This window comes from Erythrolamprus reginae, chromosome 3 (genome assembly GCF_031021105.1).
Source record: "Erythrolamprus reginae isolate rEryReg1 chromosome 3, rEryReg1.hap1, whole genome shotgun sequence".
NCBI classification, from domain to species: domain Eukaryota; kingdom Metazoa; phylum Chordata; class Lepidosauria; order Squamata; family Dipsadidae; genus Erythrolamprus; species Erythrolamprus reginae.
Genome location: NC_091952.1, coordinates 229,371,105 through 229,398,305, shown reverse-complemented (window position 1 = coordinate 229,398,305; position 27,201 = coordinate 229,371,105). Strand labels below are relative to the sequence as shown.

At 39.0% G+C, this 27,201-nt stretch overlaps 1 protein-coding gene across 2 annotated transcripts in view; it reads left to right on the top strand.

Annotated features, from left to right (window-relative positions):
• RGS22 (regulator of G protein signaling 22) overlaps positions 1-27,201 on the top strand; it is a 119,687-nt gene that overhangs the window by 7,929 nt on the left and 84,557 nt on the right. For both annotated transcript variants that reach the window (XM_070748112.1, XM_070748113.1), the window contains exons 3-9: positions 5,483-5,545; positions 9,502-9,729; positions 12,207-12,292; positions 13,332-13,497; positions 17,267-17,411; positions 19,473-19,544; positions 25,368-26,013. In XM_070748112.1, coding sequence (XP_070604213.1) covers positions 5,483-5,545; positions 9,502-9,729; positions 12,207-12,292; positions 13,332-13,497; positions 17,267-17,411; positions 19,473-19,544; positions 25,368-26,013 — 1,406 coding nt within the window. The remainder of the gene's footprint in view (positions 1-5,482; positions 5,546-9,501; positions 9,730-12,206; positions 12,293-13,331; positions 13,498-17,266; positions 17,412-19,472; positions 19,545-25,367; positions 26,014-27,201) is intronic.

The window sequence follows — 27,201 nt, the reverse complement described above, 5'->3', positions numbered from 1 at the left end:
TTATTCAGATTTCCTTCTCCTCACACATTCATAGTGCCCTACTGTCTGAACAACAGAATTTCTTTCTTTAATGGGAAAGCTATTCATGGTGACGGTTATCATGGGAAAGGTATTTTTCATGCATTGTTATTCCTGATAATATCTAACTCGCCAAAACTGCTGTTGACACTACAACAACACGAATGCATAGCACAAATATGGACATGTTGCACATTCAGTAAAGCTTGGATTGCAAAAATCCAAACATCCACTAGATAGCAGCAACTGGTTTATAATTTCTATTTCTATTTACTGCCGTCTATTGATGATCTGTGTTTTTGAAGCTCAGATTTATATAATATATAAATCAGCATTTTAAAAACAACGTTCACTATTCAGTGAATGTTGAATATTCAATTATTATTCAATCAGGATTTTCATAAAGTTTAAAATATTAAGAATAAATATTTGGTTGTTAAATATCTGTGGAGATTGTCTGTCATTCCGGTCATGATTGTCCCAAAGGTGCTTTTTCAACAGGCAACTGGACTTTCTGATTTTTCATTTGAAGACGTTTCGCTTCTCATCCAATAGGTTTCTTCAGCTCAAGAGAAGTGAAATGTCTTCAAAGGAAAGAAATCAGAATGCACGGCCGGTGACTCACCCCCCGGCCCGGATTTGCTGCAGGGCCAGGGAGACACTGCCCTCGGCACAGCCGCCATTTTGAATGCCGGGATCTCGCGAGATTTCGCAAGATCCTGGCCATTTTGTGTCATCGGCCCAGGCCGATGATGTCGTCGGGGGCGGGGCCTGCCAGCCCTATAAAAGAGGCTGAGCAGGCTTGGGGCCTCCTTTTCGCCCCGACGACGAGCAAGCGAACACCCGCCCGCCCTCCCTATTTTTCAGTGTGCCACTGTGGGTCGCCCTTTGGGGGCCGAATAGGAATTTTTGGTGGTCTCGGTATTTTCTACGACCGTTTTTTCGCCTATTCCACACTGCGGTGATGGATGGATGGTTAGGGGGTGCTTTGCTCCCCGATTAGTCTAAAATTGGCTTACCTTTGGTCATTTGGGTAGGCAGGTTAGGGGCGGAAATTAGGTGGTGTTTAGCAACTGCGTGTTCTCCGTTGGGCATCTTTGGGGGATGATTGACAGGTTCTCTCCAAGGCTCATGGTGCCTTTAGTTCAATCTGAGCAACTGGGGGGAACCTGTCCTTGGGTCCCGCCCATTTTTATCCCCTTGTAGGGGTTAGACGGAGAGACCTCCCACATGCAGGTGCATGGCTGGGATCCAGGTGAGGGCGGGGCCCTTCACCTGGATCAGCATGGAGCTATGCCCATAGTTGCCCCGGAAGTTTTTCTGATGTCATTTCCGCCCCGGAAGTAATTGTTTGACCCTGCAGGTCCTTGTTAGGTTTAGTTAAATTATGCTAATTTAATGAATAAATTATGCAAATTTATTTAATAAAATGACCCAATTTTAAATCCAGCTCTCTATGTCCGTGTCGTTACTCCGCCTCTGCTGCAAACTACAGTTGCCTCTTGAAAAAGCATTTTTGGGACATTTGGCTGCTAACTCTTTGTGTTAAATATGAAATGTAGGTTTTTTTCTCCCGTCTTGAGATTTATCCTAACACTTGAGATTTGCTTTCCTAATATTTACATTATTCTGACGCTAGTACTATTACAAAGGGAATAATAAAAGTAGATTAAATATTCAAATGGGAATGCAAATATAATTCTTATAGAAATGATAAAGGTTTTAAAAAGATTCAAAATAAAATAGTAAACTATTTCTGGAAAAAGAATTTGCCAAGAAAACTCTAGGAATTTTTCCAGGCACTTACCAGGAGTTAATATTGACTCAAAGGCACATGTATACACCCACACAGTTTTGAAAGTCATATGAATAATGTCATAAAATTGAAAAGGTTTGCAGTTAGTATTTTCAATAACATGGGCTAATAACACATAAACGTCTGCATATTTTCGCCCACTTCAAATTCCCTAACTAATAAGGGATTTGTTTTCTATGGGCTTCTTGGGCCAATAAAGCCATTAACATTCCTTTTTGTCATATCCCATCATTTGCAGTGTTGTCATCAGCCCACTGTGATTGATGAAATGTAATGAAAATATGAAAATATGCTACAGGATGCAACAACCTGTTTTTAATAACATTTTTCACACAAAGTCTTCGAAACACTAAGGCTAAGCTCGCTGCCAGTGGGAGACTTCTGTTTCATTTTTTTAAAAAATATTTTTTCTCTACCATACACAATTTCATATACGTACATATATGAACAAAATAAAAAATTAAAAAATGTGACAAAAAAATCACACACATAAACACACACACCATCCAATATTACAGAAATCATATATTTATCATATTTAATCCAAATTTCCTTCTTCTTCTACCACCTCCATGTCCATTTTTTTCCATTATTCTCTCTCAAACTCCCCTCAATCTTTCATCAACTCCTCCTCCTACCTACTTACACCTTCACTCCTCTACCTCTCTCTCCTTCTCTTCCTTTCTACTTCCTCTTTCATCCTCTTAAACCTTTCCAGAGTATCTCCCCTCTCAAATTTGCAGACTGGTATTATATAATTCCCTTAACTATTCTCCCCAAAAGAAGAAAAAAGAAGAAAAGCAAATATAATAATAATAATAATAATAATAATAATAATAATAATAATAATAGAAGCGGACACTTGAAAACCATCGGAATTGACAAAATCTCCATCTGTCAATTGCAAAAGGATGCTTTACTGGGATCGGCAAACATAATTCGCCGCTATATTCACGCAGTCCTAGGTGCTTGGGAAGCGCCCGACTGGTGATGAAATACGAAATCCAGCATAGTGATCTCGTTTGCTGTGTTGCATTGACATAATAATAATAATAATAGACTTTCTAAATGTTCAGTAAGTCTTTTAAAACTACATACAGTATATAGACACTTTAAAAAGAAAAGAAAATAACACCACCTCCAATTTTAAAAAGTTATAATTTTGTCATCTGGCTTCACAACCGAATTAGTTCAACCACTAATTTTTTAAAATTAATCATTATAACTTATTTTTCCATCAACTTCCTTTTTAGTCCTATTGCTTTCTCCCCTTCTTTGATAATTTCCTCAATATCTATTTTTCTTTTATTCCTTCTTTTACTATAACTAAAAACCTCTACCTTTAAATATATAGGCTTCTGTTTCATTTTAAGGGTGCCGCTGCTCCCTCCCCATTAATCTTAGAGGTTTGCTAAGATTTGTCCTCTTTCAAATCACTACCTAATGCAAATGAACTTGATTTGCATTGGAGATATAAGAATCACGTTGAGGAAGGGTAGCTGTTGCACCTAAATCTAATCTTAAGTGTTCTTCAATTGATAACCAAATTGAAAATGGAAAACTGAACAGGTAGAGTTGCTAAAGTTACAAAACCAATGTATCCCAAAATATAAAATTTAAGAGAAATATAGTTGAAGCTGTCAAATAAAAGAAATAAATCAAAATATATTACTACTCCAGATGTTTTGATGTTCGGCTCCTTTCATTCCCCAGCCAACATAGTCAACCTGGAGGCACAGCTGGATATAATATAATAGAATAAAATCTTGCTATGATAAAGATTCCAATATCTTGAACTAGAGGCGTAATGATTTACTTTCACTGAAATTAGGCTGAAGGGTCTGGCTTGAGAATGATGCTTGCCTGTTGGGAAACTACCATTGTTAAGTGACAGGGAAGATGTTGGCTTTAGGCTCTGGTCAGCTGAAGAATCTACCAGTTTAGCTGCATATTATTAATAAGTCTGGTAACGCTCATATAGGTGGACCAGAATCTGACCTGATGTGGACAAGAATCAGAGCCATAGTGGCATAATGGTTAGAGTGCAGTACTGCAGGCTATTTTTGCTGCCTACGAGCTGCCTGCCTGCAATTTGGCAGTTCAAATCTCACTACGGTCAAGGTGGACTCAGCCTTCCATCCAATGAAGAGCTGCAAAACTTTTTACTACCACACTGTGTGTGTGGCTTATTTTGTGGGTGTGGCTTTCTGGCCATATGACCAGGGTGGCTTAAAGGTCATGTGACTGGGTTAAAGATGGCCAACTTGATGTCACTCATGTCAAGGGTTTGGGTTAGGGTTAGAGTACCTGGCCTCTCCTTGCCTCAAAGAGATACCATTTTCCTATCTATTTACTATTACTGAACATCCAAAATAGACAATTTAATTCTATGTATATATGCCATATGTGTACATACATATTACACACAGGCACACCAAAATATACACTATATAAACTGTATATGTATGTACATATTGCACCCACAACTCTTCTAAAATTATACACATTCAACCACATTTACTGCGATAGGAAAAACATACCCAGAGCCCAGAAGGGAAAAAAGAAAAAAAAAATCATTTTTTTTCTACCGGTTCTGCGTACCTAACCAAATTTTTTCTACTGGTTCTGCATACCTGACCGTACCCATAGGAGCCCATCACTGCTTCCATCCTTCTGAGTGTTCTGCTGGTTCTTGGCACGAGCCCTCAATTAAGTGCAAAGGTAGAAAAAGCAGGCACACACACATGAAAAGTCAAGAACACTGTCTTTATCCAAAGGAAAATAGAAGCAAAACACCCTTTTGGTAGTCAAAGGGCTCACCTTCAAAGCAAACAGACTTGAATGCGGTGAAAAAACAAGAAACAAACACAAAGCAATTAACAAGTAGCTGTGAAGACGTCAGAGCTACTCTCCTTCAAACGTTTTCAAACTCACACGTTTGACTATGGTTTAAGTTCAGAGTCCTGATTTCAAAGCACAGAAAGTCCTTGGAGAATCTGGAGAGTAAAGCCACTTCCACTGTCACGAATGGATAAACTTCCACACATCTGCAGCCAACACGATGCCAATTTAACGGCAGCCCCAATTAGTTGAACCACACCCAACCACAGGTGAAACTCCCTTATCTTCTAAAGTATTTCCGCAGCTGCTCTTTCCTAGTCTTTGCTCTGCAGCTGTGTACGTCAATGAATGCTTCTTCATCTGAATCCAGCGAAGATAAGAAGGAGGATGAATTGTTTCCTAATAGGCTGCCTGCCATGACCCCCTCTGAGGCTCCCATTTCACAGTCATTCCCTGCTTCCAACGCTGCTTCGCTGTCCGAAGCAGTCGGCAGTAAAACAGGCCTCTGACACTGGGAGGATTCACCCACATCCACCCCCACAGTCCTTGGGGCAGGAGTTGGCCCAGAGCCAACCACAACACCGAGGTGCGTAAAACGAGGACCCAAACTGTTGGGGGCAATATGCTGACTCTGTAAACTGCTTAAAGAGGGCTAGAAAAACACTGTAAAGTGGAATTTGAGTAACTCCTATTGCTATTCTGCAGCGATGTTGGAATTTCTTAACCAATTCTACAACTAAAAGAATTGTCCTTATTCTACCACATCACATCACATGACATTTTTTCCTCCTTTCTCTGTTCTCGCAGGAAGAGTATTTAGCAACTGACAATATACTTGTAGACTTCTTCAATGAATTTTTGGGTCTCCCAGTAAGTATGACACATATTGCTCCAACATTCCTTATAGTTAACCCAATAAAATTGATTGACTAGGATTGTTACAATATATTCTTATACTGTATATACAATATATGACTCATGCAATGTATTCTGGCTTACTTACCCTATCCCTTTTGCCTGCCTGCCCATCATCACAAATCTTAAACTGTGTTTCCAAAGCAGTACATGTATTAGAAGCCTTACAGAAAGTTCCCTCGGGAGAATGTTATAATTATTTCATGCTGGAAACCTCAGCAAATGTTAAGGCAACAGCGGTGCAGGGAATGGAAAGGCTAAAACAGAAAGAAACTCTTATACTTTTAAGAATCTCTGCTGAGAATTCTTGACCTGTTCAGCACTAACTTTTCTCAGCTTGTTCTATTCTGTGGTTTCTTCGCCAAACCCCAAAAACTTTAACCTTAGAGTTTCTACAGTTGACCTCTCCCAGTTTCTAAGAGGTCAGTAAGGGGCGTGCATAAGCGCACCATTGTTCCTACTGTCCCTATCCTACTGTCCTATTGTCCTCTTTTATCATTACTTTTTTATTCATGTTATATTTATACAATCTACTACCATCCTATACATGTTTGACAAATACGTAAGTAAGTAAGTAAGTAAGTAAGTAAGTAAGTAAGTAAGTAAGTAAGTACGTACGTACGTACGTACGTAAGTAAGTAAGTAAGTAAGTAAGTAAGTAAGTAAGTAAGTAAGTAAGTAAGTAAACATCTTTCAGCTGTGGCGAGGGGGGCGTTTGCCCAGGTTCGCCTGGTGCACCAGTTGTGGCCCTATCTGGACCGGGACTCAGTGCTCACAGGCACTCATGCCCTCATCACCTCGAGGTTCGACTACTGTAATGCTCTCTACATGGGGCTACCTTTGAAAAGTGTTCGGAAACTTCAGATCGTGCAGAATGCAGCTGCGAGAGCAATCATGGGCCCATGTTACACCAACACTCCGCAGTCTGCATTGGTTGCCGATCAATTTCCGGGCAATTCAAAGTGTTGGTTATGACCTATAAAGCCCTTCATGGCATCGGACCAGAATATCTCCGGGACCACCTTCTGCCGCACGAATTCCAGCGACCGGTTAGGTCCTACAGAGTTGGCCTTCTCCGGGTCCCGTCGACTAAACAATGTTGTTTGGCGGGACCCAGGAGAAGAGCCTTCTCTGTGGTGGCCCCGACCCTCTGGAACCAGCTCCCCCCGGAGATTAGAACTGCCCCACCCTCCTTGCCTTTTGTAAAGTTCTTAAGACCCATCTCTGTCGTCAGGCATGGGGGAACTGACACATCTCCCCCGGGCCTATACAGTTTATACATGGTATGTTTGTTTGTGTGTTTGTTTGCTTTTAATAATGGGGTTTTTAGTGTTTTTAAATTATTAGATTTGTTCTTACACTGTTCTTGTTATTATTGTGAGCTGTCCCGAGTCTATGGAGAGGGGCGGCATACAAATCTAATAAATAAATAAATAAAATAAATAAGTAAGTAAGTAAGTAAATCAAATAAACTTTGATATGGACTTTCAGATATGTCTAGTTTTATTTTGCTGCAGCTCATCATAGAAATTATCTAGTACAATGCCTATAGAAACCTGATTACAGTTTGTTTCCCAGGCATACAAATTGGTATATGGGTTGAAGTAAAAAATCCATGATGCTATTAATAGTTCACTTTACTACAAGAAAATATTTCAATAAAAGAAATGTTTTTAATACATTACAATGTTGGAAACCATCCTGCAAATTGGCACTTTTGTTTCATGCAGCCGACCACTGGATGATCTACTATTAAGCTACAGAAGTAGTCCTTAAATTGTTCTGAATTATATCAAATGGATATAACAACTTGGACTTTTTTTAAAAAAAATTGTTTTTGTGAACTCCAATACAAACTGACCAAAGCCACATATTTCTGGTTAAGGTGCTGATTGGAACTATTACCATTTAGATTTCTCAGTTCAGAAGTTACCATTTCCATTTTAATATACACCCTGTTCCTTTTGGAAATGTGAATTTTGATTTGATTTAGAATACACACACCACGGCGCACACACATTAAATTGTAAATATATATTTAATATATGCATATGCAATAAAAGATCTTCATTTTATGCTTCTTTAAAACTTGATGAAGATTAGTCCAGCCATCATAATACCATATGGAAAGAAACATGGGTAAAACTGATGAGAGACAGAACAAACCTAATATAAAACATTTGTGGTTGGATCAGATCACCATATAAATAGCACAGAGTAGACCTTTTCAGGGCCCGCACAATGAAGTCTCATAGCCTAGCTATACCGAGACATACCAACATTGAGAGATCTAGGAATGAATCTGAATACATCCTAATCATAGCACATTTTGTAGAGTTTTCAATATGTGCTGGGATCATGTTTGACTAAATCAGAAGACAGTTGGTAACTCATGATTATCGTATACACATTTTTAATATATTGCTTATTTGATGCATGTGCATTAGACCTTTGTATATAAGGAGTGGGTTTTACCCACAAAGATTTCCCTCCATCTTCCCGTGTTGATTGCAAGTGATTGCAGTTTGATTCAGCTGTACTGAAGGAGAGGAACTGGATTCAACTGGTCAGCATATGTTCAGAGCTCTGAGATGTCAAATGTGACACCTCCCAAGCTCGGAGCTTCCTTGCATGTGTAGGATCCAGTTCAGAAAAGTGAAGTCACTTGTTGGATTGAGACATGTGCCTTTGATTAATTTAGTAGTTTGGCCTAGGCTTATTGGCGAAGACTATTACTCCTTTCATTCCATCCCTTTATATACATTATAATTGATTGGTAGTCAAGCATCCAAGATGACAATACAGTTTATATTTAAAACATTGTTATTGGCATCTGTTTTATTACATTAGAAGATCCAGATGTTTTCAATTTAATTAATTGGAATGCATTTTGGAAAATGGGTCTTTGGGCTCCATTGCCAGAGTTGAAATTAAAAATAGATACAAGTGATTAATTAATGTTATCCTTGGTTAGTTTTCTATATAAATAACACATAACTAAAATTATCTAGCATCTGTTAAAATAGTTCCAGATTGTAGAATTTACCATGCTTTGTTCACATATTCTCATAAACCAGCATATCTCCAATGATTTGGAATTACAAGTTTATTCTTTTCGTTACTTTAATTTGTATTCCCTCCAAATTAAATAAAAACAGAAACTTTGGACTGATCGTTAGTACATTGCATATTTTTCCCCACAAGAAATGTTAGTAATCACAAATTTATGATACTTATGAATAATAACTTTGTTATCTCCAGGCCAATTCCAAAAAGAAAGAAGGAGCTACTTCAGGCAGCTAATTTAAGCAGTCAGGAAAAGGCAGGAAATTGATAGTTACTTCTTATCACTGTTTTATTTTCTTGCCAAGAAGAATCTACAAGCTTTTTCCTCTCATCAGACAGCACAATGTTGCTGGTTAGCCCTGAATGCTCAGAGGATAGTGGTAAATTCTACCAGTTGGGGAAATTTCAAGTTTTAAAAATGTACTTATAGGTACATTTTCTGTAAGCTCCAAGAATGCTAAAAAGTTAATCATATTTCCTCTTTTTATGAAATAACACATCAATTACTGCAGAATGGATCAAGTGGTGGGCACTTGAATGGCCGTAAATTGTAAAGATGCATTAATTTCTCTGTGACTCTACTGGATGGCATTAATAGCGGGTATGTTAATTTTTTTATAGGCAGAAGTCGCTGGTCTAGCAAGTTAGAAAAGCAAAGCTTTTCAGAGCTATAAAAATATAGCCAAGAGGGAGACACCATCTAAAATTAAACTATCACATAACTTAAGAGGAATACAAACAGAATTCCTGGCCATCAGTTTATTTATAAAAGACGTGGTTAGATTTTTATCCCTTGGGTGTTCTTCTGTTTCTGAATCCTAATTTTTCACTTTTCATGTTTATAGACGTTTGCAGAGCCAATTCAATATAATCCCGATTTTGGAATTTTTGAAGTTGCTAGTGATGTTCCACAGTGCATGGAAAACCAGTTAAAACAGATGCTTCGGGATCACAAACCTCGAAATCCGATTTATGATGTTACAAGGCAGCCAAAGATACAAATCCCTTTTTCGAAAGATATTAGCACTCCCCCTTCCTCGACATTCAGTTTTAATCCGAATTATGCAACCAAGGTAAGAATAAATTGGTGTTATTATTGTGCCTTTAAGAAGCATTCATAGAAATATGATATACAACCAACTCGGAAATCTTGCTGTATTAATTGGGATTCCATATTTAATCCATCAGATTGATATTAAACCCTTCTGATCCTGCAGTGAGTCCTCCGATTATACCAGGTGTTTATGAGTTTCAAAGACATTGACTTTCCTAGAACAATAGCTCCTTCAAAAGGAGTAATTAAAACTTTATCTACATTCAGAGTCACCCTGGGAAGAAAGTTGTATGGAATCAGTGAATCGGGATCCCCTCCCTTTTCCACCCCAACTTCTGTGAGCAAATCTGAAAGTCAGAGTTTATATGTGTGCCCGTAACGTCTAATATAAGCTTTGAAGATGTCGTGTACTGTGATATCCTTAATGCAGATTGCCTATTTTGTGTAATTTGCACTATATTGTTGTTGTATATTGTTCTGTCCCAGCGAAGATCCCTCCATGAAATAGGTCCACACACATGGATTTGACAAGATTTAAGCTTGTACAGTGGTACCTCGTGATACGAACCCCTCGTCGTACGAACTTTTCGAGATACGAACCTGGGGTTCGGTATTTTTTTGCCTCTTCTTACGAACTTTTTTTGCCTTATGAACCCACCGCCGCCACTGGGAAACCCCACCTCCGGACTTCCGTTGCAAGCAGATCACCCATTTTTGCGATCCTGGGATTCCCCTGAGGCTCCCTCCATGGGAAATCCCACCTCCTGACTTCCGCATTTTTGTGATGCTTTAGGGAAATCCCAGGAGGGAAATCACAGAATCACAAAAACGGGCGCTCCGCTAGCAACGGAAGTCCAGAGATGGAGTTTCCCAGCGAAGGAAGCCTCAGCGAAATCACACCATCGCAAAAACATGGAAGTCCTTGAAACCCCACCTCCGAACTTCTGAGGTCAGGAACGCAGTTCTGGTAGCTAAATTTGGAACTCCACCCCAGAGTACCCAATTTGCACTGAAAGATGTTGAAACAAAATGCATAAGCCATGCCCACAGTGTGGTAGTAAACATTTTGGTAGCCCATCACTGGTTCTAAACCCCTTTACTACCAGTTCGCATGGGCAGAAGCATCCTGGTTGGGTGGGCGGAGCCTCCTGCCTCTGGCGCTACCAGTTCTTAGAACCCAGCCGAACCGGGAGCAACCCACCACTGGTATGAAATGAGTCATTTCAAACTCCAAATGGGATTATGCAAAGATTGAAAACTGAAACCAAACCTTTTGTACATCATTGCCAAAAGACTGTGTCTTTTGAGAGGGGTTTTGGGAGGAGTTGTTCAAGCATGGAAGTAGAAAATAAACCCACTTATCATGACTTTCCTTCCCTCCATTCAAACATTCGCACACATTCCCGAGTCTGCGGAGAGGGGCGGCATACAAATCTAAATAATAATAATAATAATAATAATAATAATAATAATAATAATAATAATAAATGCATTTCATTATCTAAACGAGTGTTTCTCAACTTGGCGGCTTTAAGAAGTGTGGATTTCAACTCCCAGAATTCTGCAAAATTACTGTCTGGGAGTTGAAAACTATACTTCTGAAATACACCAATATTGAGCAACACTCAGCTAAACAATTATCACTGCCTTTTTCAGCTTCTGATGTCTTGGATCTGCAGTTGCCAGCATTCTCAGCTAATCTATTCAAATCATTGCTAGAAATTTTGAAAACTGTAGTTGCAATACATTTGATAACACCAAGTTTGGGAACTATGAATTATAACAACAACACTATTTATAGTGCAATCCTAAATGATGAATGCAATATAGGATTCAATATACACTGCTCAAAAAAAACAAAGGGAACACTTAAGCAGCACAATATAATTCCAAGTAAATCAGCAACACTGATTGGTAATCAATTTCAACTCTGTACAGAACAAAGTATTAAATGAAAATATTTCATTCATTCAGATCTAGGATATATTATTTGAGTGTTCCCTTTATTTTTTTGAGCAGTATAGTTTTCCTTTATAAAATTGACATCTTGGAAGCTGCTTTCCACTAATATGAGAAATATGACTTTGGCCTGTCTTATTTTCTCATGGATACAGAGACAAGAGCATGGAATTTGTTTTGAGCATAAATAATTACGAATTTATTTGATTACATACAGAAATATTGGCTAAAGTAAAGAAGCCATGTTCAGCCTTCCCAGAAACCATTATCAGTAAGCCACAGGAGGGGAGAGGCAACTTCTACCAAGAAAGGAACAATTTTATGCTACTCTATCAAAATGCATTTTATGGCAGAATCAGAATGTCACAGAATGCCAGAGGATATCATTCTAGTATCTAGTACAATTCCATAAAACCGAAACAGGTCTTTTTTTCAGATTTCATCCTTTGCTTAGGGAATGCAAATTGTTGGCTTATACCATCCTGTTTGTTAATAATATGACAAATAAAACTTAAAGAATATATTTTCTTTTGTTAGAGTCTGAATCGAGAACAAGCTATTGAATGGATTAAAAAGAATAGATTTCCAGCATTTTTAGAGAGTGATTGCTACTTTGAATACAGGTATTTTGACTTCTAATTAGAATCTAAGTTTTAAAACTGCAAGTTTCTCTTATAAACAACAACAAAATCTGGATTGTTTTGGTCACACATATATAATTTTAATGGCTTATGAGAATAATAGCAATGAAATTAACCTTATTTTTATAGCTTCTCACTATGTAACTTTTACAAGCAATTGTGTAGCTAAAAGTCTATATTTAAGTACTACTGCAATCGATTTAAACATGTCTTGCATTATATCTTATTTTACCATATTTTTTACCTAATTTGATGAGTGTATCAATCTATATGCTATTCTTAAAAATACAAATATTGGCAGTATTTAAGGAAGACATAATATAATCCTTTTGTTACATGGAAAATGTTATTGGCATCTTTGTATTTAATAATTTAAAAATATGGCTCGCTTTCTGTCGTCATCAGCATCCTGCAGGTTACTTGCTTGCAGAAAAATGCGAAATTTGGACATGTAAGATGTCCATGGCTCTGATTCTGGATTGTAGAAAGGCGGCGGTTGAGCCATGACCAAGCTCATGGTTTTCAGCGGGAGTTCGACCTCCTCGTCGCCACTGTTAAATCACTGCACAGGAGACTCTTACTGTTCAACACATATTTATTTCGGAAGGCATAACATCCAACTGGTCCTCTCAACAGTTAATTCCCAACAAGGGCAACGGCTAATCTGTTGCCCTATTTATACTTTTTCTTAAACGCGGGAACTTCCCTGACAACCGTTTATTTTTGGTGGCAACCTAAAACTAGCCGCGTCTTAACCAATCAGTGAATTTCTCTTTACTTCTTTAAATGAACATAACACTCTTCCCACCCCAAATGCAGTTCAGTGGTGAGAAAAATAAGGTTAAAACTCTAAAGTTAAAAAATAGCATTTAAAACTCTGAATAGGATTACACTATTATATTATAATGAATTAAGATAATGCCTTTGAGCTTTTGGTTTCTGTAAAATATTAGTAGTTTTGTTGATGTTAATATCTGGGTAACCTTAAATTACTTTTATACTATTTGTCACTTCCCTGTAGATTAGCTAAACTTATTTCACAGGTGGAATGGAGTAAAACTGGGATCAGTTTTGTTATAGACAAAAAATATTATCCTTGGTTCGCAAAAAGTCCACCCCCTATAGAAAGCCCTGTGGAAGATGAAGATGATTTGATTATGAGAAAATTCTACGTTTCTCTTGGCCAGGTAAAATACATTGAATGTTGTAAATAAGAGTATCATGTGGAGAATAAAGTAAGAGTGGGAGGGGTTTCTGGTTCAAGTTGATGTATTACCCATCAGGGTGACAAGTAGCCAATATTACAGTCTCCCACGAAAATCATACTTGTCCATGTTCAAACACAGTGGTTGATCCTGTTTCTCAAGTCTTACTGTAAAACGCCCACTTTTACCTACAATCATTATCAGAATTTATTGTCGGAGTTGCGGTCAGAAGCTGCCCACCCAGACTCAGATACAATATCAGGAACTGGAGACATTTCAGAATGAAGACAATACTGCAGGAATTCTTGAGAAGACTTTTACTTCTTCTTCATAGAAAAATTATAGTCTCTATGTTCTATTTACATAACACCAACACTATCTTACTAGATGACACACCATTAACCACAATCGTAGATCAATCACAGACTAACCACAGACTAGAAACATAGAAACATAGAAGTCTCACAACAGAAAAAGACCTCATGGTCCATCTAGTCTGCCCTTATACTATTTTCTGTATTCTATCTTAGGATGGATATATGTTTATCCCAGGCATGTTTAAATTCAGTTACTGTGGATTTATCCACCACGTCTGCTGGAAGTTTGTTCCAAGGATCCACTACTCTTTCAGTAAAATAATATTTTCTCATGTTGCTTTTGATCTTTCCCCCAACTAACTTCAGATTGTGTCCCCTTGTTCTTGTGTTCACTTTCCTATTAAAACTAGACTAACCATACCTATGCAAAGGTGAATTACAGTATATACAGTTCTTAACCAATAGCATATTCTGCTGATCCACCATGACTCAGCATTCCTTTTAATTTACACTAATTACATTCTATTCCACTGTAACTGGAATATTACCTCAGGTTCTAATTCTGACATTTATAACTCCAAATTATTAGGGACTTTAATTTTCCTCCTCATGTGAGGAGATCAGTATTTTCTTTTAAGTGATCAATAGCCAAGTGCACGGGCAAAGTTCTATCTGTAGCATTAGCCTATAACAGTGATGGCGAATCTATGGTATTTGTGCCACAGGTAGCACATGGAAGCATATCTGTCGGCATGCAAGCCGTTGCCCTAGCTCAGCTGCAGTGCGCATGTATGTGCCACCCAGCTGAATTTCAGCTCCCGTGGAGGTTCTGGGAAGATGTTTTCGGCCTCCAGTAGGCTTCTAGAGGAGTGGAAGAAACCTCTGGAGCAGAGGTCTTCAAACATCGTGACTTGAAGACTTGTGGACTTCAACTCCCAGAATTCTCCAGCAAGCATAGCTGGCTGGAGAATTTTGGGAGTTGAAGTCCACAAGTCTTCAAGTGGCCAAGTTTGGGGACCCCTGCTCTGGAGCCTGGGGAAGGCAAAAAATGGGCCTATGAGTAAGGTGACCAGGCGTCCCGCTTTTGGTGGGACAGTCTCAATTTTTAACAATTTGTCCCGCATCCTGCAGCATTTTTAAAAAGTCCGGATTTTTGGAAAGAATGCATGACAAGCCAGGGAACGGCAAGAGAACGGGAAGGGAATATACGGTTTTCGGCGGCTATGTGGCTATTTTGCCAGGATATGAATTTTATATTATATTTGTTAATTTTATAATGTTAAACTTTAATAATAACAAATAATTGTTGAGAACTGCTTATCAAAGTTTGCATTGTTGATCAGTTGTTAGAATTCGACCACCATTGTTTGGACTTAATGAACAATGGCAATTTTTTGGCATTGGCAATGACAAAAAACATCTTGTAACTGTCTCTCAGATGATACACATCGTAGTGCGTGCTAGTGCTAGTTAAACAAGTGATTTTTAATCAAGAAACACGCCCCCGGTCAATGGTGTCCCACTTTACCAATGTTAAAATCTGGTCACTTTACCTATGAGGCCTACCGGAAGTTGGGAAATGGGTCAAATCCGACCTTCAGAGGGCCTCTGCAGGGCGGGAGAGGCCGTTTTTTCCCTCCCCAGGCATTAAATTATGGCCTTGAGTACTTGCATGTGCATGATAGTGCACGCGCACACACTTTCGGCACCCGAGGGAAAAAAGGTTCATCATTACTGGCCCCCTACAAAAGCAGGAGACCCTACATCTGCCTCTTCCTAAGATCAGACTCAAAACCTCCTGATTGTGAGCCAAGAACTGCACCTCCAAGAGCTGCACATAATTTAGGGGTAGTGATTTCTGACAGTCTCAAAATGGGTGAGCAGCGTGGTTGGGCGGTAGGGAAAGCAAGTAGGATGCTTGGCTGCATAGCTAGAGGTATAACAAGCAGGAAGAGGGAGATTGTGATCCCCTTATATAGAGCGCTGGTGAGACCACATTTGGAGTACTGTGTTCAGTTCTGGAGACCTCACCTACAAGAAGATATTGACAAAATTGAACGGGTCCAAAGACGGGCTACAAGAATGGTGGAAGGTCTTAAGCATAAAACGTATCAGGAAAGACTTCATGAACTCAATCTGTATAGTCTGGAGGACAGAAGGAAAAGGGGGGACATGATCGAAACATTTAAATATGTCAAAGAGTTAAATAAGGTTCAAGAGGGGAGTGTTTTTAATAGGAAAGTGAACACAAGAACAAGGGGACACAATCTGAAGTTAGTTGGGGGAAAGATCAAAAGCAACATGAGAAAATATTATTTTACTGAAAGAGTAGTAGATCCTTGGAACAAACTTCCAGCAGACGTGGTTGGTAAATCCACAGCAACTGAATTTAAACATGCCTGGGATAAACATATATCCATCCTAAGATAAAATACAAAAAATAGTATAAGGGCAGACTAGATGGATAATAGTATAAGGGCAGACTAGAGGTCTTTTTCTGCCATCAGTCTTCTATGTTTCTATATTCATGTGCCGCCCTAAGAAATACATTGAGATGAGAGGGAATGACTGACTTAGCCTTACCTGGGGATTTCCTAGCTGAACAGGGTTTTGAATGCAGCTTTCCTTAGTCTGGAACACTACTAAAGTAGAAAACGTAGAGGAACTGCTAGTGTACCGCAGTTCCTGCTTTCTTTAACTCTACATGACAAAGTTCGAAAGTCTTAAGTTAAATTCTCATGCCAGAATGGTATTATAAGAAAGGCAGCTGGGGATCAAAGGATCACCTTCTTTCCCTTAGCTGTCTCTTTGTCTTCTTTAGGAGGTGCAGCTCTTGGCTTACAATCAGGAGGTTTTGAGTCTGATATTAGGAAGAGGCAGATGTAGGGTCTCTGCTTTTGTAGGGGGTTGTACTCAGCGGTGGGATCCAACTGACCTCTAAAATAGATTAAAAAAATAATTAAATCATTTATACTAATAATAAGCAATAGAGTTATCTTTTTGTCTGGTGGAAAAACCATGGCATAAATCGTATTAATTATGAAGTATTAAGTATTTATTGTATTTCTTTTTAATTGATTTGATTGGGAAAGTGTGGGCTTAAATGATTTCCTTACCTTGTCACTTATTATTATTATTATTATTATTATTATTATTATTATTATTATTATTATTATTTATTGGATTTGTATGCCGCCCCTCTCCGGAGACTCGGGGCGGCTAACAGCAATAATAAGACAGCATATAATAATAATCCAATACTAAAAACAATTAAAACCCATTATTATAAAAACCAAACAAACATATATTCCTTTCAGTTTTTATATTGGGGCATCTCAGATGCATAGACTTAACATTTCTCATTCTAAAACTACCACTTCTCTTCTTCACTTAATTTATAAGTAACTTAAACCTCCGTATGTTTTATTTAATAGGCTACTGTTACTCAGACACAGGATTGGTTTACTCTAGCCAAGCAAAATCAGAACATGATCAGTACTTATTCTATTACCCGTCCTGTGACATCTTCTCATGTTCGTTTCTCAAATGAGACTTCAAAGTCATGGCCTGCGTATGAAGGTAATACTAACCATTGGAAATTATATGTGAGGCAGTGGTGGGTTGCTACTGGCTTGTACTGGTTCAGTGAACTGGTAGCAGTGGCGAAAAGCGCCGCCAGCCTGCCCAGATGTTATCATGCACACTCCCTTCCCAAATAAGTAGCAAAGGTAAGTGGTACCCACTACTGATGTGAGGGTAGTAGACATGGATGGATGAACAATTGGACAGCCTTACAAACTAAATCAATCAACCAGTCTGTCAATGTTGTTTTTCCCCCAACTTGTTCTATTTCATTTTTTAAATAAAAACTTCCATTATTTTTCTCCTGAGTTCTTCAACCTATTCTTTTTCTCCTTTGCAAAAACTTCTAATTGTATTGATCGCCTTTCATGATTTTCTTAGGGACAAATGAGATAAATAGTGCTTAATAACAACTATTATTTCTCTGGAGCCTCAAGGTTATTTAATGAAGAAATTTAATATAGGAAGACGGCCATAATGTCATATGTCTACAGGACCTTTTATGCTGCTGTATTCTGAACCAGTTATAGCTTATGAATATTCTATAACAGTAGCCCCATGCAGAGTGTATTGCACTAATCCAACTGAGAAATGGCCAGGGCATAAGTGACTATGTACAGGGTCTCACAAAAGCAGTAATAGGCTCCTACAGGTACGGTCAGGTATGCAGAACCGTTAGAAAAAGTTTGAATTTTTTCTTATTTTCCCTTCTGGGCTGTGGGTATGTTTTGCCTATCAGAGTAAATAATTTTAGAAGAGCTGTGTGTGCCTGTGTGTGTGTACATACACATATAGTTTATATAGTAGATAATGTATATTTTTGTGTGCCTGTGTGTAATATGTATGTACGTATAGCATATATACATAGAATTAAATAGTATATTTTGGATGTTCAGTAATAGTAAATAGATAGGGAAATTGTATCACTTTGAGGCGAGGCCAGGCCAGGCAACCTAACCCTTGATGTGAGTGATGTGAAGTTGGCCACTTTAAGCCAGGCACATGACCTTTAAGCCAACCCCGGTCACATGATCGTCAAGCTATCACTCCTACCTGGTCACATGGCCAGCAAGCCACACCCACAAAATAAGCCACGCCACAGTGTGGTAGTAAAGATTTTTGCAGTAATCTTTACTACCACATGGGTATAATTGGCACACACTACACAAAATTGCACAAAGGTTTTCTTAGTCACGATTGCCATCTGCTTTGAGTCTTGTGAGTCCAGGAGAACCTGCAGATTAAATACTGGATCTGCTTGGGGTAGTGCAATCCCACTCAGAATTAAGGATGATAAACCCCCAAATCCCGAGGCCCCTTGAACTCACAGCCCCTTTATTTAGTATGTATTTATTATTTACATTAATAGGCCACCTTTCTCCTGTGAGCTTAGGGCTGTGTACAAAATAAGTGCAATTTTAAAAACCAAAAAGTAAAAAAAATATTAAGACAGTACAAAATTTTAAACCCCAAACTTTTAAAAAACCCTATTCAACCAGAAACTCATATCTCAAGCATACCATCAGCTGGAGCAAATAGTTTGTGAACAACAGTCCCAGGCCTGCTGGCACAGGTGTGTTTTTAAGGCCTTTCGAAAGGCAGGAGGGTGGGGGCAGTGTGACTCTCCGAGGGGAGCTGGTTCCATAGGACCGGAGCTGCCACAGAGAAGGCCCTTCCGCTAGGCCCCACCAGTTGACATTGCATGGCTAACGGGACCTGGAGAAGGCCGAACCTGTGGGATCTAACCGGCCGTGGGGATACATGAGATACACGAGGCCCAATCTATCTCATTAGAGTTCAGCCAAAGCCTATTGTACCCACCCAAACTCCACCAGCCTCCAGGCATCATGACAAGGAAGATATAGCATTACTTGGATCATCAGGGATGGAGATGTAAAGTTGGATATGTTTGGCATACTGATGATACCTCTCCCCATGGTTTTGGATGATCTTATCCAGCCCTTCTCCCTTGTAATGGACACATTACCTTCTACCCAGCTTTTGTTCTCTTCTTACCAATTTTTTCCTAACAATGTTATATTGAACATTTATTTTCAGATATACCGGCTGAAGATTTGTGCAATGTTTCTTCATCCGTTATTAATGTTACTACTCGCAGTGATCACCTAGGTAAGTAGTATTTGTGGGCAAGTTGAATTTATAGCAGAAAAGAACAAAATTTGAGGCATCAAGGGAAAAATTTAGTCTTGCAAAGCTCCATAGGACCACACCAAGCATGTCACTGAGAAGATAGAACAAACTGATTTTACTCTTTTTGTGTGTGATTAATTATACCTTAAAACTGAAACTGGGAACAAGATGTTTCTAGAGATAATTTTCCAGCTTTAAATCCTCTCCTATGCAGTAACAAACATTACTGAGATCACAACTGGGAAGAGAAAATTTTGGGATGGGTTGATGGGCTGCAAAAGCAATGGTTTGCTTCCCATTCTTGAATGGCAAAAAATACCAAAAATGAACTAAAATTGTGCTGACCACAGTCATTTTGAAGTTTGAGGACGGCTGAGGTTGGGACCGCTGGAACCAGGAGACTCAGCCGTCCATCCTTACGAGGTGGGCAAAATGAGGACCCAAATTGTTAGGGGCAAGAGACTGACTCTGTAAACTGCTTAGAGAGGTCTGTAAAAGCACTGTAAAGCAGTATATAAGTACAGTATTGCTTACAAAGTATCCAAGCACATCCATATTAATTCTCTGGCTTTCCTTACATATGTGTTTTTTAAATATCATATGCTGCAAAGTCCTTCCGGACAACGACTACTTCAGCTTCAACCACAACAACACAAGAGCACGCAACAGATTCAAACTTAATATTAACCACTCTAAACTTGACTGTAAAAAACATGACTTTAACAATCGAGTTGTTGAAGCGTGGAACTCATTACCGGACTCAATAGTGTCAACCCCCAACCCCCATCATTTCTCCCTTAGACTATCCACGATTGACCTCTCCAAGTTCCTAAGAGGCCAGTAAGGGGCGTACATAAGTGCACTGGTGTGCCTTTCGTCCCCTGTCCAATTGTCTTTCCTTTATCTCATATATCATATATATTCTCTCCCTCTCATATACTTCTCTTCTTTTTCACATACTATCTTTATATATCTCAATGTCTATTCTTTTCCATATGTATTGTGTATTGGACAAAGAATAAATAAATAAAAATAAAAAATAAATGAATCACCAAGGAACATATATTCCAAATGCCCTTTCATCGTCTTTATTCAAGAGCAGTAGAGTAATATGATGGGAAAATCTTGCAACTCTAATAGAACTACAGAATTGAAAAGAACGAAATGCAAGAGGCTTAAATGTTGTTTAAAACAACATTATTTCCTTTGAGAAGATATACAGTGTTACAAATTTAAGACATTTATGTTTATGAGTCACATGATTTTTGGTAAATATACAAGAGAAGCATAAAATAAATAAAATGGCACCTTGTCTCCAAACAGCTTCAAACTAACATAGTATGTCGCATATGTTTTGGGTGTTTTGGTCCCTATAATAAGGTGACCAGATGTCACGCTTTTCCCAGGACAGTCCCGCTTTTAATTATTTGTCCTGTGTCCCACGGGGTTTTTTAAAAGTCCTGATTTTCCTTTCTCCAGGCTACGGGTTTTTTTGCAAGAGAGAGAGAGTTAGTTAGTTTAGTTAGTTAGTTTAGTTAGTTAGTTAGTTAGTTAGTTAGTTAGTTAGTTAGTTAGTTAGAGAAGGGTGGCATTAATGCTTTAAATGAGTAATGGATCAATGCCTGAAGGAGAGCCAAAGGGGGCAACAGATATAATACTAATCCATCCATGGTGCCTCGTCTTGGCTTGTATCCTTGTATCTGGGAGTATTCCATCTCTCTCTCTCTCTCTCTCTCTCTCTTTCTATCTCTTTCACACACACACACACACACATACACACGGAAGCAGGCAAGCGATAGCTTTCTTGGCAGACCTAGCTGCACCATTGGTTTTTCGGCTCAGTCACGCCTTTGCAGTTTTTGAAATCCTTTGCAGGGCTTGCTAATAAAAGACAATGTTTTTCTTTCTTTCTTTCTTTCTTTCTTTCTTTCTTTCTTTCCTTTCTGTCTTTCTTTCCTTTTCCTCCCCCCTCCACCCTTTTTCTTCCTTTAGACTTCTTTTCTTCTTTAAACAATGTTGTCTGGCGGGCCCCAGGGGAAGAGCTTTCTCTGTGGTGGCCCCGGCCCTCTGGAACCAACTCCTCCTGGAGATTAGAACCGCCCCTACCCTCCTTGCCTTTTGTAAGTTACTAAATACCCACTTATGTCGCCAGGCATGGGGGAATTGAGATACCCCCCAGGCTTATACAGTCTACGCATGGTATGATTGTGTTGTATGGTTCAAATGTTGGTTTTAGAATGTTTTTAATATTAGATTTGCTACACTGTCACCATTTTGATGTGAGCCGCCCCGAGTCTGCGGAGAGGGGCGGCATACAAGTCTAATAAATTAAATTAAAATTAAATTAAATTTTCTCTTTTCCCTTTATTTGCTCTGGGTAGTCCTTTGTGCATGCCCAGCAGCGAGAGAGAGAGAGAGAGAGAGGGTGGGGGTGGGGTTTCTACTACAATAGAAGGGACGGACTGGGAAACAACATACAAAAACAAATGCTGAGGTAATTTTTTTTCCAGATTTTACATTCATCCATCTCCCCCCCTTCCCCATGGTGTCCCGCTTTACCAAATTTATAATCTGGGCACTTTACCCCAGTGTTTCCCAACCTTGGCAACTTGAAGATATCTGGACTTCAACTCCCAGAATTCCCCAGCCAGCATTCGCTGGCTGGGGAATTCTGGGAGTTGAAGTCCAGATATCTTCAAGTTGCCAAAGTTGGGAAACACTGCTTTACCCTATAGGGCAGAGGGGAGTTCTAACTTTGCCATGTGGGCACATCTAGTGGGCATGCTATGTGGGCGCTTCGTGCTCGTGTGCATGCGCAGTGTCAAAAAAGCTTTAAAAATGTAAAAAAAAAACCCACCCCAAAACAAGATGGTGGCACACATGCAGTACTGTAAATTTGCCTTCTGTGCATGTGGAGAATGAAAAAAAATTCCCCAAAAAGAGATGGCGATGTCCACAGACCAGCACTGACAGAACTGGTTCCGTGATGTCACCAGCGGTTTGCTACCGGTTCAGGCAACTGGTCTGAACTGGGAGGAGCCCATGTCTGCTATGGGGGCAAAACAGTATGTTGTCCTATACACAGAATGAAAAGGGTCTTTTATTTTCCAGGCAAAAATTTATGTAAAGATAAGTGATGTCAAATCTAAGGATATTATTATTATTATTATTATTATTATTATTATTATTATTATTATTATTATTATTATTATTATTATTATGTTGTTGTTGTTGTTATTATTATTATTATTATTATTATTATTATTTATTAGATTTGTATGCCGCCCCTCTCCGCAGACTCGGGGCGGCTCACAGCAACAATAGAAACAATATATTACAAATCCAATAATTAAAAAACCATTAAAAACCCCTTATTAAAAAACAAAACATATACACAAACATACCATGCATAACTTGTATAGGCCTGGGGGGAAAGGAATACTTCAATTCCCCCATGCCTGACGACAGAGGTGGATTTTAAGGAGCTTGCGAAAGGCAAGGAGGGTAGGGGCAATTCTAATCTCTGGGGGGAGCTGGTTCTAGAGGGTCGGGGCCGCCACACAGAAGGCTCTTCCCCTGGGTCCCGCCAGACGACATTGTTTAGTCGACGGGACCCGGAGAAGGCCGACTCTGTGGGACCTAACCGGTCCCTGGGATAGCAATAGCATTTAGATCTATATACCGCTTCACAGTGCTTTACAGCCCTCTTTAAGCAGTTTACAGAGAATCAGCATATATTGCTCCCAACAATCTGGGTCCCCATTTTACCCACCTCAGAAGGATGGAAGGCTGAGTTCAACCTTGAGCCTACTGAGATTCGATCTGCTGGCAGCCGGTGATCAGCAGAGGTAGCTTGCAGTACTGCACTCTAACCCCTGCAACACCAAGCATAGGATAGAGACAGAGGGGTGTTATTGGAGATATTGGTTTGTTTGTTGGCTGGCTGGTGAAATATGCCAAGTTGTGGCATCAACAGCAGCTGAGAAGTGTGTGGATGGGACACTGCTGGAAAGGTTTTGGGGAGAAGCCTCTGTATGAGGGAGATGGGCAGTTAAGAAGTTTAATATCTTAATAAAAATAAGTCTGCGGAGAGGGGCGGCATACAAATATAAATAAATAAATAAATAAATAAATAAATAAATAAATAAATAAATAAATAAATAAATAAATAAATAAATAAATAAATAAATAAATAAATAAATAAATAAATAAATAAATAAATAAATAAATAAGTAAGTAAGATTGTGGGCAGGAAGAACACCAATTGTGGTGAACTTGCTTGGAAAATAGTGGAAACAACCTTAACTTTCTAGACTCTGTTTTGTCTAAATCAGTGTTTTTCAACCAGTGTGCCGTGGCACACTAGTGTGCCGTGAGATATGGTCAGGTGTGCCGCGAAGCTCAGAGAGAAAAAGAAAACAAGAGAAAGAGAGAGAGAAAGCAAGCAAGAGAGAGAAAGAGAGAAAGAGAACAAGAGAGAAAGAAAGCAAGAGAGAGAGCAAGAGAGAGAAAGAAAGAAAGCAAGCAAGAGAGAGAGAGAGAAAGAGAGGGAGGGAAGGTGGGAGAGAGAAAGACATAGAGGGAAGTAGGGAGGGAGAGAGAAAGAGAGCAAAAAAGAGGAAAGAAGGAAGAGAGAAAGAGGGATGGAGAGAGAGAGAGAAAAAAGAGGGAGAGAAAGAGGGAGAGAGAAATACTGTAGAGCGAAATTGAGGAAGAGAGAATTTTTTTGTCCAAACTTTTTTTAGCGCCCCCCCCCCCCCAATGTGCCTCATGGTTTTGTAAATGTAAAAAATGTGCCGCGGCTCAAAAAAGGTTGAAAATCACTGGTCTAAATATCATACTAACAAAAGTTGTCCAGATTTTGACTCTGCTGAATTGTCTAGCCTGGAATTGTTTTGCAGAATCTCTGGAATATAATCTTACCTGCCCTACCCACTGCTTTATTTATTTATTTATTTTGTTATACCTAGATCAATAGCCTTCAAACTTGGCAACTTTAAGACTTTTGGATTTCAATTTTTTATCCGCCACTATAAGATCGACAAGTTTGCCTCAGCACAGGCGGCTTTTGGGCGGAGGGTCCTACAACAAGTAGTGGAAATTACCCATCCCTCGGGACAATAACTTTGACATGTCCCATCCTGACTGTCGACTCCTCCCTCCAAGGAGAATGAGCGTTGACTCACCTGATTCGCTCTTTCGCTTGGTAGAGGAGTCGACAGTCAGTTCCCTCCCCTTTTCCAACTTCCTTAGGCTTATCTACCTTCTTCTTCTTACCTTGTTTTTTTCCCTGTTCAATGTAGAGCTGATGAAGTTTTCCTGTATATAGTTCAGGGTTTTTTGAATTGGTTGAATCTAGGAGTCTGAGTTGTGCTGCCACTCCGAGTCAATGTTTTCAGTTACGTCATCAAAACTGGGCCTGTGGGCGGTTCCAGCCTTTTTATACTTCTATGACTCGGACACGCCTCTGACGAGTGAGCAAGTTGAAGTCCACAAGTCTTAAAGTTGCCAAGTTTGAAGACCTCTGTTCTAGACGTTCTTTTGTTTCACATTCAAGCAGAAAAATAAATTCAGATAAAAGTGATAGGAGACAAATCATGGTGACTTAGGGCAATTCTTAGCTTTTTTTGGTAAAATAATATTAATCCAGCTACTGAAAGTTAGATTCTGACTTACAGAAATGTCCGAGGAAAGAAACCATTTCTGGACAGAGATACAGAACAGTTTTTATATATGTTCGAATTCATGATTACGTTCTTATGTTGGTAGTCTTTGGAGGATTGATCTGTTATCTTCATGCAGGTCCTGAATCCAGAATTAAGAAGAAGCCCAATTTAACTGATGTCCCATTTCTTCAAAAGATAGAAGGCAGAAGAAGCATAGATGAAGGTTATGCGTTGTCACTTCCTGATACTCCTTCACGCACATTGCTAAGAGCATACTTAGGGCAAGACTGGGAACTTGCTCCTCAGGAGGGAAACTGTGAAAACCTTATCCAATATCAACAATTGGCATCTTTTCAAACTGTGGATGAATTTTCTTTTGCCTTTGTTCACTATATAATAAAAAACTCTGTTGCAGTAGTCAGTGGCCAGCCACCTGAACCCAGTCCTATTGACGTCAATTTCAGTAAAATAACTAGAGTTTTTATTTATGAGTTAGCAAGCAGTGAAAAGTTCATGGAGTCAGTCCTTGAAAAGTCTTCCTTTGTTGACGGAGCGGTTGATGGAGCAGATGTGAAGAGTGACATTTCTGCAAAATCAGAAAAAGATAATACCGAAACCAGAGCTGCCTGGTGCGTTAGCCACAAGACGTATGACATTGGTAGCCGACATGAATTTGAAAGATTTAAAAAATTCATCAGAGGAACTTTGGGAGAAAAATACTGGTGGTTTTGGATAGATATTGAACGGTTGAAGGTCATGAAGAGTTTTAAAAGGCAGAAAAGGTATTTCCAGATTTTAATATAAAATATAGCCTTTGGAGATGAAGATACTGAATGAGTTTAGTTGCTGTTTTCATTTTGGTTTATTTTTATTTGTCAGATCTTCCTTCGGACAAGTTCATTTCCCATAACTACAGCAAATTGGTTTCCCATATTTGTGACAAAACAGCATCGCCAAATCAAGCACAATTCACTTTGCTGCCTTGCTCAGCAATGGAATTTCTGCTCCCAGTTATAATCATAAGTTAAGGACTACCTAGAAGCAGAAAAAGCAGGAGAAATATGAAGATATAATATCACACTGGTTATAAACCATACAAGATTTCTCCCAGAATGCATCTTATTTGATATTTTAGTAACCAAGGAGTAAGTTAGCATTCCCCAAACTAATGAACTCAAAATGTATTGGACCTACTTTCCTCTTAATGTTGGATATACAGTTAGTCCTCAACTTATGATCATAATTGAACCCAAAATTTATGTTGTTAAGTGAAACATTTGTTGAATTTTGCCCAATTTTACAACAATTCTTGCCACAATTGTTAAATGAATCATTGCAGTTGATAAGTTAGTAACCCAGTTAGTTGTTAAGTAAACCTAGATTCCCCATTGACTTGCTTGCAAAAGGTGATCACATGACCTTGGGACAAAGCAACGGTCATAAATATGAACCAGTTGCCAAGCATCTGAGTTTTGATCTTATGAGCATGGTGATGCTGCAAATGTGGGTGTTAGTACAAGGTACATGGGTTGTTAGGGTTTGCCATTGTAAACTACCTATTGTAGTCTCTTGTACTATCACTTTAAATATTTTGGGCTGGTTCGCCATAAGAGGGCGCCAGTACTCCTTTCCTCAATGATGCTTTAACGCTCATTCGCTTTTGCTTTGCCTTGGGGGGGGAGGAGTGTATTTGCTTAGTGCTTATTATATTGGATTGCTTAGTGCTTGTTATGGATTGTTTCTATTTTGTATATATGTAAATAGTACTTATTAAGCATAACTAAGTCTGTGTCTTTTTCTTTGGCTTTACTACACATCCACACTCTGTTAAAATTCTCTGCTCAGTGTATGTCAAAGGTCTCATAACCTAGCTATACAGAGACATACCAACAGTGGCTAACTGTGAAAAACAGTTCATAAATCACATTTTTCAGTGCCGTTTTAATTTTGAACGGTCACTAAGTGAACTA